Source organism: Lissotriton vulgaris, chromosome 6 (assembly GCF_964263255.1).
Source record: "Lissotriton vulgaris chromosome 6, aLisVul1.2, whole genome shotgun sequence".
Classification (NCBI taxonomy): domain Eukaryota; kingdom Metazoa; phylum Chordata; class Amphibia; order Caudata; family Salamandridae; genus Lissotriton; species Lissotriton vulgaris.
Window position 1 is genome coordinate 1,678,197,926 of NC_141694.1, and position 17,171 is coordinate 1,678,215,096.

The 17,171-nt window shown below is 48.8% G+C and overlaps 1 protein-coding gene across 1 annotated transcript in view; it reads left to right on the forward strand.

Moving 5' to 3' along the window:
* LOC147709307 (putative deoxyribonuclease tatdn3-A) overlaps nt 1–17,171 on the forward strand; it is a 90,825-nt gene that overhangs the window by 24,753 nt on the left and 48,901 nt on the right. Inside the window, exons 3-4 of the mRNA XM_086925459.1 lie at nt 4,297–4,370; nt 7,429–7,510. Coding sequence (XP_086781585.1) covers nt 4,297–4,370; nt 7,429–7,510 — 156 coding nt within the window. The remainder of the gene's footprint in view (nt 1–4,296; nt 4,371–7,428; nt 7,511–17,171) is intronic.

Here is a 17,171-nt window from a genome sequence, read left to right on the forward strand (position 1 = left end):
TGACCTTATGCCCCTATTCGGCTATAAAGCCCTTTTATTCCCTATATTGGCATAACCGTTCAAGTGCGATTTTCTGAAAAGTCATCTCTGGCCTCACACGAACAGAGCCACATTCCAGCATGACTCTCTGCTACTTCCTTTGCGACCAATTAGTGCAATGACAGAGCAGCAGTCACTATCTGATATTCCTAGATAACACTCCGAGTTCTTCAACAAGATAAAAACTTAGCAAACCTGGAAATCCCCGCTTGCTATGTTTTGATTAGTAATGGAACTCTAATGAGCAACTGATAACTGTCACTTCCTAGTGACATCTTTAATTGACGTCTTATGTCCAGCAAACTTGCGTCAAACCCGGCACCTGTCAGGTATAAATATTACCAACGTTGCCTTAAGCAATGAGCGAACCTGTTGCTGATGCCAGCTGCCTGCATGACCCCGTGTTGGTAAAAACTAGCACTCTGTCGCTGCAGCCTGCTATCCTGTGGTGGTGAAGCTACTGATTACCATTATCGCCGCTACAGCGCGAACTATGGTTCAGTACGCTTGAGGAGCCGTGCAGCCGTCCTCTGCGAAGACATCCAGCCCAGCTGCCCGCGGACGCTGTCACCCCTCCTTCCTCGACGCGCTGAGAGAAGCCGCTGCCTTTCTCGTGCAGAGAAATCCAGTCCCGGCGCTTCCGGTCTACCCTCGCAGGTGACTGGGATATCGAGAGAGACCCCTGAAGGAGATACCAATCCTCCATCATTCTATTCAGAGGTATGGTGTTGACTAAACCCTTAGACGAGAATTCTTGAAACAAACCTTGGCAAAACCAACTTAACTTAAGCTACTTACTTACTCCCCTTCTCACGTGTTAGGCTTAGGTCAGGCACACTGGGGTAGGCTTAGTTAGAAGCACCAGTTGAGTATGTTAGCCTAATGTATATATGACTGTATATATGTTTTATTACTTTTAAACCATTGTATGGCTAAGAAACCATATCAATGCTTTTACAGTTCTATTTCGCAATACTTATCTTACTGTACGTACTTTTTATAATAACAATTATTGCAATTGTGGCAATACATTTCTCTTGTACGAGAAGAAAGACTGTTCAATAAATGTTAACCTTTATTGATACACGCCCGTCTCTCTATTCTCTACATCTTGTGAAAGTAAACTGCACTAGACTGACTGAGTGAAATCTGTGTCTATTGTTTCACACGACCCTAGAGATCGACTCTTGATCTGAGGAGCAAAGTTGTCATGTTGCACGGTTGTTGGAAAACTGAATCCCTTCTTGTCTGTGCCAAGGAAGCTGATCACTTCCTATGCAGAGAAGAAAGTTTCCAGTGACCTCTGAGCTAGTTGGTAACACAACCCAATTAAGTTTAGCATAGTCAGTGGAGGCCTGGACTATCCGCAGTTCCACGTCGATACTACTGTTTATGTTATTCCAATGCGCAGGGCCTAGTGGGAAACTAGGAACTACACTACAGAGTGAGGGTGAGGGGTTGAGGGTGAGTGAGGGTGAGGGGTTGAGGGGGAGGGGTTGAGGGTGAGTGAGGGTGAGGGGTTGAGGGTGAGTGAGGGTGAGGGGTTGAGGGTGAGTGAGGGTGAGGGCGAGTGAGGGTGAGGGGTTGAGGGTGAGGGGTTGAGGGTGAGGGTGAGGGGTTGAGGGTGAGTGAGTGAGGGTGAGTGAGGGTGAGTGAGGGTGAGTGAGGGTGAGGGGTTGAGGGGGAGGGGTTGAGGGTGAGTGATTCACGACAAGGTGCAACTTCAAGTTTGGGGAGCATTCACCTATCCTCTGTCAAGTTTTGAGCAAAATTAGCACCCGGGAGCACCCCCCAAAATAGTAAGTTCGCAAACTTTGTGCTCTGTTTATGTATCTTACTGGAGGGATGGTTGGTGAGACTGGCGTTTTTGCGTTCCTTGTTTTGTGGGAGTTTAGTCCAAAGATCAGGAATAAGTCACTGTAAGAAAATGTGGATTTTTTCTTAGAATTTTCATATAGTGCGAACTCGACCTGAAGGGTCATAACACACCGCACGTTGAATTGCATCGGCCTTGGCTAATTTAAATTATGGTTGTGGGGCAAAATGATCATGATGGGCTCCGCTGCCTCAGCTCAGAGACGGACGCCTGTTTTCTTTTTTCTCGGCGGCAGTGCGTAAACTGAATTCACTTATCTCGACATTTCTTTGATTTAGAACAGCATTCTTTGGCAGGACAGCTCAGAAGTGGTGAGCACTATTCGCCTCTTATTGGTTCTGAGCTGGGCTAACTAAGATAATGCACTTACACTCGGAGAAATAGTGCGTACAAACTCTGGGGGGGGGTCGCCTGCAGACACGGGGGGGGGAGGGGGGGTCGCCTGCAGACACAGGCCCCTGGTCCTGGTGTCAGAGAGGGTTTAAGCACAGCGCCTCGGGCTTCTCACCGCGCCCATTAGTGTGCGCATATTGGGCGTGAAAGAGCAGAGCGAATATTCTCTGCTGCGTCACTCATGGCTTCGCAGAAGAACCAGCCATAAGGAGTCACCTTGGTGTGTAATTTTGGAATAGTGTTGAAATTAAAACACCCAGCAAGTAAATGAGAAATAAGCTGTAACAAGGGCATCTCTCAAATATATCAACAATCACAGCCAGCTTTTGCTCTCTGTGGGAGTCATCAGTTGAACGCACTAAAATGACTGAGTCACGTCGAAGCTATAATTTTCTGTGCTGTTGTTTAAAACCATTGAAGCTAAAATTCATACTGCTGAATGACGTTTGCACACCCACGTCTTTTGCTGCGTTGGTGGTATGTATTCTGTTTCTATGTTGATTGCTTGTGACAGCTTTTTTTTTTTTACCACAAAAAAAGCGAAAGAGAAAGCAGGGTAACCTGACCCAGGAGGGGGGAGGGGGGAGGGGGGAGGAGAAATGCGACATGGCGGGGAGGGGGCGGAGCGGGGGAGAGGGTGTGTGTGTTGTTAGGAGGGCATTGCTGTGGGGAGGGGGGAGGAGAAATGCGACATGGCGGGGAGGGGGCGGAGCGGGGGAGAGGGTGTTAAGCAGCAGGGTACAGACGGCTGAGGGAACAGACGGCGGGCAGGGGAGGGGGCGGAGCGGGGAGGGGGTGTGAAAGCAGCAGGGGCCTGGAGTGCGGCTGAGGGAACTGATGTGCACGCGCTTTTAAGCTCAATGCGCATGCGCATTGAGCTTAAAAGTCACGGGCACTGCAAGGAATCGCCACGATTCCTTGCAAGTTGGGGAAAGAGTGGATAAGTCCCAATACTCTCGCTTGCTCGATGCGCATGCGCATCGACAGGCGAGACCTAAAAATGAGAAGGTAAACTGTACGAATTGGAAAATGAGGCGTTGACCCTGACGAAGAAGCATTCTTGACGGCTTTAATTTCAAGATTTGTACCACTTGGATCTTTTTGAACCATGGCTCAGACTCAGAGCATAAGGGGGACCAAGGAACTAGTGTATCTGACCTTGTGTAGCCCATTTCGGACTCAGCTTCCCTCCTTTGCCAGGCTGGCAGATTTGAATTCCCAAATAATGACTGATTTTAAGGCCTCTTTCACATAGTTTCAAAATTAATTTTCCTACAATTAATAAAGTAGTTTCTAATAATGGCGTATGTTTTTTTTTAAGGAAAGTGTGATTTTTTCCAGAATGTGATATGGTTTCATCAGTAGTTGGGCCTCTAAAAAGGAGAGGCGCCTCTGGCCATCCTAACAGAGATGGCTATTGAGCCTATTAATAGACAGGGTTGCTGGCTGGGACATATTTAGAATTTGGACGGTAGTTATTGGGTTTATCTCCTTGAAAGGCTGTGTGAAACTACTGACTCACAAAAGTGGCGTTCCCTACTTGGTTTTCCATATTGCTTCAGAGTTTTGTACTTGTTCTCATGTGCGCAGTGTTTTCTTTTATAGAAACCTAAGCATATTATATTCATGTTGTTCATGTTTGACTCATGTATGCCAAAGAATATGATATTTTTCTCCTTAGTGGGATAATTTTAGATCCCGGTCTACTGCTTAATGGATGACCTTGCATATTGAAGAGGAAACATGGAATTTTATAGTTAAAAAGTGTTTGAAAACAGTTTATTCGATTCTGTTCCTGAATGACCATTGCATGCCTTGGCCAAATCACCATTAACATTTCCTTATATGGCACCGAAAATTGTAGCATTTATCCTGTTTCTTGTCCAAATTGACACATTTCATTCAATAATTTGGTTGAATTTACAATGTAAACCAATGTCAGGATTGTCTATTTAAATGTAAAATTACATTTGTTTTCCTTTTTCTAGGCTGGAGTAATAGCTTTGGTTTCAGTTACAGAAAATATAAATGAGTTTGAGAGGATCATTGGCCTGTCGCAGAGGTATGTTCTTCACTGGGTTGGTTACCATGGAGTTTGGGCACAACTGGGTTTTGCGGTTTGTCTTAGACATTTCACTAATGCTGGAAACATTCGTATATATGGGAAATTAAGGATCTTTGGGGCAGTAGAATGTTAAAAAAAAGTGTGTCCTGGTTGTGATAAGTACAGTGAAGGGACATATGATAACAGTATGGTGTTGGAAGAGCTGTAAGTCCTCCTGGATTTTATTTTTCTTGGCTTTGTGTGGTGAAAATATGTTAGAGTGTATGAGTTAAGAGCTCATAGAGGATGTCAAACAAAGTTTATGTAACATTTCTATGGAATAGCTCATTGGATGAGACTGATTAGTTTGGAGAACCTGGATACATCTAAATACTTCCTTATTCAGAATCAGCTGACAGCACCTTAGGTGTAGAGCTTTATATGAGGCATCTGGCCATGCCTTCATGGCATTAAGATGGAGATCTTTCGATCAGGGACACTCTGGGATTTTCCAGTCCTGGTTGTCCAGATGTTTTGAATGAATTTGTACACAGTCTTTTGAGCCTTAAACCAATAAGTCTGTAAGACCTCCACGCCTATGGAATAGACAGAGAGTGACCTTGTTGCAGGCAATATTCTTTTCGAAGTTCATGCACTGAATATACACATAGTGTGCTTTTCTGTAAAGGTTATCACATAATCTTTTAATGAAACCGAACTGAACAATTCAGATCATTTGTTGTCTTAGAAAGTCAGATAATTTCTTGGATGCCGAGTAAACTTGAAAAGATTTACAATGGAGTGTATAGTTCATTTTGTCATATTCAAAGTCTTGGGAAATCTTTTACATCCTACTTTTCTCAAATTGAATTTTTTCAACCCTACATATATCGTTTGAATTTCAATATGTGTGAAACAGCACTTTGTGTCTTTCTCCTTATACAGTTGGTACCCAGATTTTACTTGATCTTTCGACTTCCTCCATCACTGCCTCCAGGCATGCAGAGAAATTTTAAAATATCTTAAACTGAAAAAGTATGTATAGTGAAAAATTTAAGGAATTGTTACTTTACTACAAAATTACCTGTCTTCAGAAGTCACTTGGAAGCTTCTTCTACATAGTTTGATTACAAGGACTTCTAATTCTCATAATTAGCCTGTGATACAGTATATGTTTTCTAGACATCATGTGTCATCAGGCAAAGGTAGTAAATAATTGTCAACCTTTTATTACTTGAGGAAGCCACATCCAATCAATGATATCAAGAATTCAATACATTTGGAAACAGTTATAAGATTCTGTCTCTAATCAGATACTGAGTACTTAGATATCAAAGCTTATTACCCCTCATGTATGAGGTTTTCTTTTTGTGAAAGACAAAAAATTGATGGACGGAATGCAGAACAAATCAAAACATTCACCCCCAGTCAAGAGATCTGGGTTAAATCCATCATTCTTTTGCTCACCATGCCAACCCAGTTTAGACCTTACCATATGCAAATCAGCCTGGACCCTGTGCCTCATGGGAACAGTCCAGCCCGAACTGCCAAGCCAGGTCCTCCCTGGACTGGAAACAAGCATCCTAGGACCGATTTCGGGGTTTCACCCCTCGTCAGCCAGGATAGCTTGATTCCAGTGGCACAGTGAGCCCAGGACCCACGTCTGGGCATACCTGGCGCACTTAGGCCCAGATCTCTGTACTGAGGTGAATGTATGACATTGTTCTGCATTCTGTCAATCAATTGTTCTTTTTGCATTTTTTTTGTGGCCACAGTAATGTAAGGCAGATACCTGAGCCTGGAGGTCGAAGATTGTCTCTACCATTTTGGCTAGGACAGTTTCATATATTTTCAGTCACTGGCACTTGGTATGTACAGAAGCCATCTAGTAGGTCTTTTAAATTGTCTGTGCCACATGGAATGAGAAGCTGTTACTTATATTTTATAGATTTGTGATCAGTCGAATTCTATAGGCTCACTAGATGAACTGTACTTGTAATATTGAAAAATGTAATAATGTCAATGAGATCTTATTTAATGTCAGCTTTGCACTTTTACTGATAGGGAGTTGGACATATCAGGGCCAGTGCACAAAGGTCTATAAGAGTAAGTAAAAGAATATTTCAGTAGTACTACTTCCCATACTCATAAATGCTTTTCTGAATCAGCCCCTTAATTTAGGTGATAGTCTGATACTTCACCATACAGTGTGCTAGAAATAAAGCACGTCTCACCTGAGATCAGAAAATGGGGAAATGCAAAACTGTGTAACAATCCTTTATGTGCTTTGCTCAAAGAACTTGGCCTTCCTTGCTGACGAGTTTCCGGCTCATGCCTAAACTGCAGTCCATGCACAGATCTGAATTCTCTCATAACACCTTCTGAATGGTTGACCCTGCCCTTCACCCTCCTCTGCAATGTCTTGGTTCCCCTGCTGGATACTGCCTACTGTTCTGTGATCTCCCATACTCTTGATGTGCCCCTACTTTGGTAAACTATTTCTTTGGCTAGATCTCCACCCTGTAAGCACCTGGAATCAATAAGTAAAATACATAATAGACATATCTCATATACCATGCTTAAGCCAACAAATTGAGCAATAGCTGCTTGCACTCAAGTGGGGTAACCAGTTAAACGTTATGGAAGGCACTCATGCACAGACTTTCACACTAGACTGAACATAAATAGCTGTTCAGGTTTAATGTATGCTGTTCTGTGGGGAGGTATCCAGTCATCGTCCAAAAACCTAGGCCTCCCATGAATTCTGAGTTGCAATTAGGTCAGAGATTGTGTTATATACATGTCGTAAAATGAGACTTTCTGGGCTGTTTACAGAGAGGCTGGATCACTTGATCTTTCCCTAATGATCACTCTTACTGCAGAAGATTTCAGAGATGCTCCTTCAACTTTAGAACTTCTTTATTTCCACTGTTGTGTGGGAATTGGAGTTGCTTCGGCAGGGGACAGTGGTGAAGGGGATATGGCGGAAACTGCAAGCTTAACTTAGACTTGACCGGAAGAGGCATTATCACTGTTATTTCCTTTATTATTAAAACACTTTTTCTTTTGTTTGAAGATATCCAAGCTTCGTTTTGCCATGTTTCGGGATTCACCCCATTCAGAGCGATGCAGATGGCCTCCGTAGCGTTACTTTGTCGGTTTGTAACAACATATTTATTTAAGATCTTCGTTATTTATTCTCCTTGTTTATCTTTCTTTTCCTGCATCTGATGATGCTCGATTCTCTTCTGCAATGTGAGCAAATCTAAATATCGCTGTATTGTTCGATTTCCTAAATTCATACAAATGAATGGGACCAAATGTATGCCTGACATGTATTGTTTACTACCTTTTTACCAGTAAATGCATCCATTGTTATTGCTCAGCATTTTGAACCCTTTTTAGGTTTTGCCTGGCGAAAGCTGCGCTTTCTGCGCAGCTTTTTCGCGCAGGCGAAAACATGATGAGAATTGTAGTGTGCTTTGGGTCGGCCCTCGTCATTCATTGGCTGGCTCCGTAAATGGAGCCTTGCCATTGGACGAGGGGCCTGTCCGTCAATGCCGGACCAGACACGGGGCGTTCCCGACATTCTTTGGCTTTTGCCGACGTCACGCGACGTCAGCCGAAAGCCGGGAACGCCCCCGAATCCGGTCCGGCATTGAAGGCACCCGGAAGAAGTCCAGGTGAGTGCTTGCTTTAATTTCCCGCTGTTCCCACCCCCTCTCCTGCTCGCAGCGTCTCCCGTCCCCGTTCCCGCCCCCCTCCCGCTGGTGACCGTGCTTTCCTGTTGTCTCAGCCAGGCCCGCTCCCCGCAGACTCCCCTCCCCCTGCTCTCCGTTGTTCCCACCCCCTCTCCTGCTCGCAGCGTCTCCCGTCCCCGTTCCCGCCCAGGTCGCCATCCGAACAAGAACCGGTCGGCTATGATCGTCGTTGGACATGATCACACAGACTTCCTGGTGCCACTTCACCTGCACCACAATTTATAACGCCGTTCCGGTCTGTAATGTGTAAATTCTTCACCTCTTAAATGGAAATGTAAAACTACCGAAAATGCAACATAAAAATATAAGTACAAAATCAGCGTTCTGGTAAACATTACACAAGCAGCCATAGGCGACTGCTGCTGCGGACGCTGTTTCAGCTGCTCCAGCGCCTCCTCCCGGGGCCCGCCCACTTTTCGCAGAACTGGCATTTCCAGCTCTTGCTCTGTTGCTCAGCCGAGGCCAGCTACAGAAACAACACAACCCCGAGCCCCCGCGGACCTGACAGCGCTCCGTCCTCAGCTGCAGACATGGTGAAAGTGTCCTTCAACTCGGCTCTCGGCCAGAAAGACCCGCCAAAGGAGGAGAACAGCGAGGTGCTCATCATCCCCGAGCCCAAGGTGAGCCCCCGGGAGGCAGGGAGACGGAGGCAGCTGGCGGGAGGGGCAGCCTGCACTGTCCCCGGATTACAAGTGTGGGGGCAGGGAGGGTGTTTGAGGCCCTCAGCTATTTTTGGTTAATCCCAGAACAAGGACACATCTACAAAATGGCTGTTTTCGTTTTACCATGGCAGAGACCTGCAACGCGCATTTCCGTCTAATTAAATCTCTGCGCGTCTTCGCAGGAATGTACCTGGCCTCATATTCCTGAGAATGGTGTGTGGGGTGTGCTGCAGGGAGTCGCAGGGCTCTGATGGGGTGTGCTGCGGGGGGGGGGGGGGGGTCGCGGGGCTCTGATGGGGTGTGCTGCGGGGGGGGGGTCGCGGGGCTCTGATGGGGTGTGCTGCGGGGGGGTCGCAGGGCTCTGATGGGGTGTGCTGTGGGGGTGGCAGGGCTCTGATGGGGTGTCTGGGGGGTGCTTTGAAGGTTACATTTCTGTTCCATCGCTCTGTCTGTTCCTTTGTTCTCGGGTCCGGGCTCCCTCTCATCGTCCCTGCGGCGCCTCGGCTCGGCCCCTGTCGCGCCCTGTGCTCTGCTGCATGGCAGGCGCTGCTCCCCGGGCCCCCACCCTTCCCTCCCTCTCCGGCGGCCATGCTGCCTCGGCTTGGGCCAGCGGGGCCACCGTACAAGGCCAGGCTCCCTCCCTCCCCCGCTCCCCTCCCCCCCGTGGAGCCCTATGGAAGAGCCTGTGCTGCAGGATCCACGCCATGGCCGAGGCCCGGAGCCCCCTCTAGACGCCCCCCGGCGGGGCTGAGGCGGTCCTGCCATCCCCCTGGGGGCGCCCCAGCCTCCGGCCCCCCCCCCGAGGTGAGCAGGGAGGGGGGAGGAGGCCAGCGCATCCCTGGGCCCGCCCCTGCACTCCAGCGTCCCTTTAACTGCCCCTCCGTGTCCCCAACACCCCCCCCCCCCTGGATCCCGCCAGTGTCTGCCCGCATCTACCCCAGTATCGGCTCCCTCCAGTCTCTTCCATCTGCTACCCAAAGTTCCCTCTAACTGCGCCTTCTCTTGCATCCGTACCTGCCCCAGCCCCCGCTCTGGCCTTGACCCCTCCAGTGCCTGCCCTCATCAACCCCAACCTCGGTCTCTCCACTCTCTGTCCCATTTGTTCCTCTAGCTGCGCCTTCTCTTGCATCTGTACCTGCCCCAGCCCTCCATTGACCCTGCCGAGGCCAACCCTCATCCACTCCATGAAGCGTCATTTCTTTACATTCTCTGTCCCTCCTGCCCCATATCTGTTCCTCCAACCGCCCTTCTCTTGCCTCTCCATCTGCCCTTACACGCACCATCAATCTGAGGTGTATATACGCCCCTGTCCTGCTGCCCTCTGACTCCCGAATACTTCCTTTATCTGCCCCTTTTCTGATCCTTTCTCGTCCCTCCACTGGTATATTTTAGTCTCTGACATACTTGCTCCTGCCTGGTTTACTCTCCAGCTGGCCCATCTCCTTTCCTTAATCCCCTTTTCTGCCTCTCAGCCCCTCCATCTCCTTGATCACGACTTAAAAACTACAAAAAAACACGACACACCCCTTTTCAATCTATCTTTCGGGAGTTTTTTTCTTTATCACTTTTTTCTCGATTTCTTATTTTTCTCTCCGCACCCGTGGTTCCTGATCTTGTTGCTCTTCGTCCTTATCTCGCTCGATGTTTACTTTCTCGCTCTTATTCTTCACTGTTCATCCCCTCTTCATTATCCTTTCTTTTGTGTAACCCTTCTCGTTTGTTACCCTTTTTAGGTAGTACACACAAAATGTATTTATCCACTTGTTACAGATTAAATGATTGTGCCGGCAGCAAATATCTTCGCTCTCGCTCGTTCTCACTACGACAAGCTGCGCATTGCAAGTTACCGAATGTACAAGTACTCGCGCCACCTTCAAGTGCACAGCATTGGCAAAGTCCTGACGAGCAAACTAGCGAAGAGACGGACTACTTAATGTTTGACATAGAAATGTATGAATTTGGAAAGTTTGCAAATATCTTAGCTACTTGTAAAGTGCCTGTTCAACGCAAGGGCAGTTTCAAAGCGCTGCAAATGTCACCAGCCTTGGGGTTGGGAGGACCGAAGCAAGAACCGGGACTCGAGCCTGTGATCGCAGGTCCCACCCACAGCTCTGCCCGGGGGTGCGATGAGGCATCTCGAGTTCTATAGTAAATGAAACATTACCGTTATGGCTTGTTAAAATATAGGGCTTCAAGACGGCCTCAGTGTTGAGCTTTCATGTATCAACCTGTTGTATTGTGGGAGATGTAGTCTTGGCCAGTTTCAATTAAACAAACGGGACCAAGATACCGGTTAACAGGAAACGTACAGGGCATAACATTCATTAGTCATGAAGACAGCTTGTACCTCTAAAAATCCGGAAACCCTGCATGCGAATATGATGTACCGTTAAATGCACTTGAATCGCACAATCCCAACCTTTCAGGAGCCGCGTGCCCTGTCCGGCTCGCCCATTCACTGGCGTGAATGCGGTTGTGTGTAGAAATGTGTCCCTCATGAGAGGCGGGCAGGCTGGGAGCAGACTGGTATGTGCATTGCTTGGTGGTGCGTTATAGTCAGGGAACAAATCCTAAAAAAATAAGTGGGGATACAGAGTGCAGATACAGAGTGCAGATACAGAGTGCAGATACAGAGTGCAGATACAGAGTGCGGATACAGAGTGCGGATGCAGAGTGCGGATGCAGAGTGCGGATGCAGAGTGCGGATGCAGAGTGCGGATGCAGAGTGCGGATGCAGAGTGCGGATGCAGAGTGCGGATGCAGAGTGCGGATGCAGAGTGCGGATGCAGAGTGGAGCTTCAGAGTGGAGCTTCAGAGTGCAGAGTGTCAAAAGCAATGCCAATAGCTCTAACTTTAACAAAGGCAAAACCATTGCATTGTAAATGCTTGTTAAGTTTGTATTTTATGTCTTTACAAAAGACATCATAATAAAGATCACACAGAGAGGCTTGTTGTGACCTGACAGAGGCCTGGCTGTGGTTCAGATGTACCTGACTTCTAAACTGTTATTTATCTTGCTTGCTTGAATTAGTAGAATCCATATCTTTAACTTAAGCTTTTGAGTTCTCATCTACAGAAAGTCCTGAAAAAATAGCTGTCTTGGGAGTGCAGTTCTTGTGGGATTTTAGGTGGTCTAAAGATTAGAAGAACATGCAGCATAACTAACTGCAACAGCCTCAAGGTGATAAATGTTCTTCAGTGAGAAGGCCTTGTCAATGGAGCCTTTGTACATTGGAAGCCAATCAATCAATCAATCAATAACATTTGTAAAGCGCGCTACTCACCCGCTAGGGTCTCAAGGCGCTGGGTTTGAGGGGGGCGGTGGCTGCTACTGCTCGAAGAGCCAGGTCTTGAGTTGCTTCCTGAAGGAGAGATGCTCCTGGGTCAGTCGTAGGTAGGTGGGGAGGGTGTTCCAGGTCTTGGCCGCCATGTAGGTGAAGGATCTTCCGGTGGTGGTTCTGCGGTTCCGTGGGACGGTGGCGAGGGCGAGGCTGGCGGAGCGGAGCTGGCGGGTAGGTGTGTAGAACGTGAGGCGGTTGTTGAGGTATTCGGGGCCCAAGTCGTGGAGAGCCTTGTGTGTGTGGGCGAGGAGTCTGAACGTGATCCTCTTGCTGACGGGGAGCCAGTGCAGGTCCCTAAGGTGGGAGAAGATGTGGCTGTGTCGGGGGATGTCCAGGACGAGTTGTGCTGAGGCGTTCTGGATGCGCTGGAGTCTTTTCTGTAGTTTGGCAGTGGTCCCAGCGTAGAGGGCGTTCCCGTAGTCCAGACGGCTGGTGACGAGGGCCTGGGTGACCGTCTTCCTGGTTGCAGTGGGGATCCAGCGGAAAATCTTACTGAGCATGCGGAGGGTGTTGAAGCAGGAGGAAGTAACAGCGTTAACTTGCCTGGTCATCATGAGGGAGGAGTCAAGGATGAAGCCCAGGTTGCGTGCGTGGTCCGTGGGCTTGGGAGGGGAGCCCAGGGCAGGGGGCCACCTGGAGTCTTCCCAGGCGGAGATGGATGGGCTGAGGATGAGGACTTCCGTCTTGTCTGAGTTCAGTTTCAGGCGGCTGAGCTTCATCCAGTCCACGATGTCTTTCATTCCGTCCTGGAAGCTGGCTTTGGCGGAGGCGGGGTCGTTGGTGAGGGAGAGGATCAGTTGGGTATCGTCGGCGTAGGAGATGATGTTGAGGTTTTGCTTGCATGCAATGGCTGCGAGGGGGCTCATGTAGACATTGAAGAGGGTGGGGCTGAGCGAGGAGCCTTGAGGTACGCCGCAGATGATTTTGGAGGCTTCTGCAAGGAAGGGCGGGAGACGCACTCTTTGGGTTCTGTCGGAGTGGAAGGAGGTGATCCATTCCAAGGCCTTTCCTTGGATCCCGGCGTGAAGGAGGCGGGTTGTCCGGGTGCGGTGGCAGACTGTGTCGAACGCAGCCGAAAGGTCGAGCAGGATCACGGCAGCGGTTTCTCCGTTGTCCAGCAGGGTCCTGATGTCGTCGGTGGCTGCGATGAGGGCGGTCTTGGTGCTGTGGTTCGCTCGGAATCCGGACTGTGATGGGTCAAGGGAGCCGTTCGTCTCGAGGAAGGCTGTCAGCTGTTTGTTGACGGTTTTCTCGATGACTTTTGCGGGGAAGGGGAGGAGCGAGATGGGGCGGAAGTACTTGAGGTCTGAGGGGTCTGCGGTAGGTTTCTTCATGAGGGCGCTGATCTCTGCGTGCTTCCAGCTCTCTGGGAAAGTGGCGGATTCGAAGGAGTTGTTGATGATGTCCCGAAGTTTGGGTGCGATGATGGAGTCGGCTTTGTTGAAGATGTGGTGTGGGCAGGGATCGGATGGGGAGCCCGAGTGGATGGTGTTCATCGTGTGGGTGGTGTCTTCCATGCTGACCGGGGTCCAGGCGCGCAGGGTGGTGGTGGGGGGCATAGGTTCGGCGGCGGGGTACGAGTTCTGGGCGCCGAAGCTGTCGTGTATGTCGACGATCTTACGGTGAATGAAGGTGGCGAGAGAGTTGCAGAGGTCTTGTGAAGGCGTGATGTCGTTGTTGCTGGCGTTGGGGTTGGAGAGCTCTTTCACGATGTTGAAGAGTTACTTGCTGTTATGGGTGTTGTTGTCCAGTCGTTCTCTGAAGGATGACCTTTTGGTGGTGCGGATCAGCTGGTGGTGTTTGCGGGTGGCGTTCTTGAGAGCGGTCATGTTTTCTGTTGACTGGTTGTGGCGCCAGGGTTTCTCGAGGTCACGGCAGGATTTCTTGGAGTCTTTGAGATCGTTGGTGAACCATGCAGCTCTCCTGCTGTCCAGGTTGCTATGAGGGTTTTTTAGTGGAGCAAGGGCATCGGCGCAGTCGGTGATCCACTGTGTGTAGTTGCGTGCTCCTTCGTTGGGGTCCGTGGTGTTGGTGGGAGGGTTATGGCTCAAGGTGGTGGTGAGTTGGTCGGTGGTGATCTTGCTCCAGCATCTACGGGGGGTTAGACGTGGGCGGTGGTGGGTCGTTGTTTTCCTGAAGTTGAAGTGTACGCAGCTGTGGTCGGTCCAGTGGAGCTCGGTGGTGTGGCTGAAGGCGATGTGGTTGCTGGAGGAGAAAACGGGGTCAAGCGTGTGTCCGGCGTAATGGGTGGGGGTGTTGACCAGTTGCTTGAATCCGAGGTTGGCGAGGTTGTCTAGAAGGGTGGTGGTGTTGTTGTCCTTGCCGTTCTCCAGGTGGAAGTTGAGGTCTCCTAGGAGGATGTGGTCGGGGGAGGCGAGGGCGAGCGGGCTGATGAAGTCTGCGATCACTTCGCTGAAGTGTGAGTGTGGTCCCGGGGGTCTGTAGATGAGGGTTCCTCTGAGGGTGGTCTTGGGGTCGACATGAATCTGGAAGTGAAGGTGCTCTGTGGCGGTGAGGGTGTCGTCGGTATTAGTTGTGATGCGGATGGTGTTTCTGTGGGTGATGGCGATGCCTCCACCGGTCTGGTTGACGCGGTCCCTCCGGATGATCTTGTAGCCGTCCGGGATGGCAATGACGATGTCGGGGGCTGAGGTGGGGTTCATCCAGGTTTCCGTGAAGAAGGCGACGTCTGGTGCTGTTTTGTCCAGGAGGTCCCAGAGTTCGACGGCGTGTTTGCGGACGGAGCGGGTGTTGAGCAGGATGCACTTGAGGTGGTTGTTGTTGGTGGCTGTTCTGGCTGGCTCGGTGCAGGACCGAGTGCAGGTGAAGTTGCAGGCGTGGCAGGTGAAGGCTCCGTGGGTGCCTTTCGGGGTGGCTTGATAGCAGGCTAGCTGTCGGCCGGTGTTGAGTACGAGGAGGGTGGCGGCGTCGTATCTCCGTCGGGTTGGCTGGCTCCTGCGAGGTCCAGGGGTTCCGGCGCTGGGCGCGGTCCAGGCGTGGACGGGGGTAGACGGGCTTGCCTTTGGCCACAGCTCAAGGCTAACAGAAAAAGAGCTAAAGGAGGATGCAGACATAGCTCCAAGGGATTTCGAGGACGTTGCCTCCCCCGGCGACTGAGGCAGCAGAGAGACACTGAGGACCATGCAGGGCCGTGCTGTGCAAGAACCACAGAAATCCTCACATTGGATGACTGCATGGTTGCATTTGCGTGTCCTTCACCAGACCTGCAAACTTAAGATCAGTCATTTAGGTGGCTCCTGTAACTCAAGGAAGGGGATCTTTTTGCCCAAAACATGACCGCCAATAATTAGTTTACTGTTAAGAATGTCTTCAATCGGAGCAGTGTAACTGATGGAAAACTCTTTCGACCTTGGCATCTCAGCATCCTGCCTGGATGGAAATTAATCAGAAGGATTCCGCTGCAAATGATCTTCTCCTGTAACTTTTTTGGGTGCCTTGATCTTTTAATTCAGGACTGCGGCACAACGAACGAGAAGAGGATTCCTTCAGCTTCTGACAGTGACGTCTTTTTGTATTTGAACGCTTTATGGAAGTGATCTGGTGGACCGCATCTGTGACACCTGGTGTTTGACGGGGTTCCATAGGCTGAAATCAAACTGCATTGAATACCCATCTTGACAGATGTAAGATCAGCTGTATGTACTTCTGTGATGTGGCACCACTGTCACTGCACCTTGAGCGGTGCATTGTGTGTTTCTGGGTGCTGAAAGGGCGAGTGGCTCTCACCCCCACCACAAACAATGCTTTCCAGCTTTTCCTGTACACAGTGCTGTTTGGAATGATGATTTACATCTAGGAAAGATTTGACAGCTGCATTTGATGTTTTTCATGTATAGTTCCAAATAAGTGACAAGTGGCTCAGTGTTTTCTTCAGGATTATAAAGTACAGAATGGAAGACGGATCGCGATTATTGGCTTGATCCAAAAACATTTACCCATCTGATCTATTTTCCAACTTTCAGTATGTGTCGGTATCAATTTCATGGAGTTCAAATATCAAGCCATGACTGTTGGGTCCCATGCGCCGCATCTGAAGCCTTCTCTTGAACTCGCTCATCATCCTTCACTATAGCAGTAAATGAAAATGTTGACTCTCTGATCCTTTGATGTAATAAAGATCTCTAAATCCTGGACTCTTTGATGTCGATGAATTCAGGGATCCTTGACGTTCAATTGGAGGGAGCGTTCAACAGTAGCGTATCTGCAGATGGGTCTGTACTAACGACCAAGGCCTGGTGAAGCACCAGATGTATTAACCTTAACTAAAGTGCTACTGGGACAGATTAAAAGATGACGGTTGCATGACGTGAATAAGCTAATAAACACTTCAAGAGAGTAAGATGAAATGTCTTATTTGCTTGGTTGGGCACAGGGATGGGGGAAAGCAAAGAACCCAAACAGAATGGCAAACAAAATTATTAAAATGGCAAATCTAAAAGAAATTGAGTGGCAAACTGAGTGCAAAGATGCAAACAAGGAAAAACATTCAAATGGGAAAGATAGATCGAAAGGAAAGCAAGATGGAAATAAAGGACAATAGGAGAATGAAAAGAAGTAAAGATGGAAATGAGGAAAAGAAGGAAAGAAAGCAAGGAAGAATAAAGGATGGAAAGAAAGAACTGAACAGAATAAAGAAATAAAAATAGAAAGGAAAGAAAAGAGGAAAATAGTATGAAATGATAGAAGTAAGGACAAATATGAGAAGAAATGACTGAAGGTTTGATGATTAAAAGAGGGAAAGAAGGAGGATTAGAAATCAAGCCAGGACGGAGTGCCATAAAGCTCTAAGTGGGGAGTATTTCGTTTTCTGTTTCCGCCCTTGCCACCAGCACTGCTGCCCAGATGCTCCAATTTCCTGTCGATGAGCACCTTCACTCAGCCATCCTCATGAGAGGAAAACATTGCAGGGGCAACGGCGAGCAGGACAACACGCACACGCGTTGCTGGACTCAACACAACCAACAACCAATGATACTTCAAGACCCGCCTCGTCGCCAGTCCAATATAGACCACAGATGACAAAGTTCAGAATCT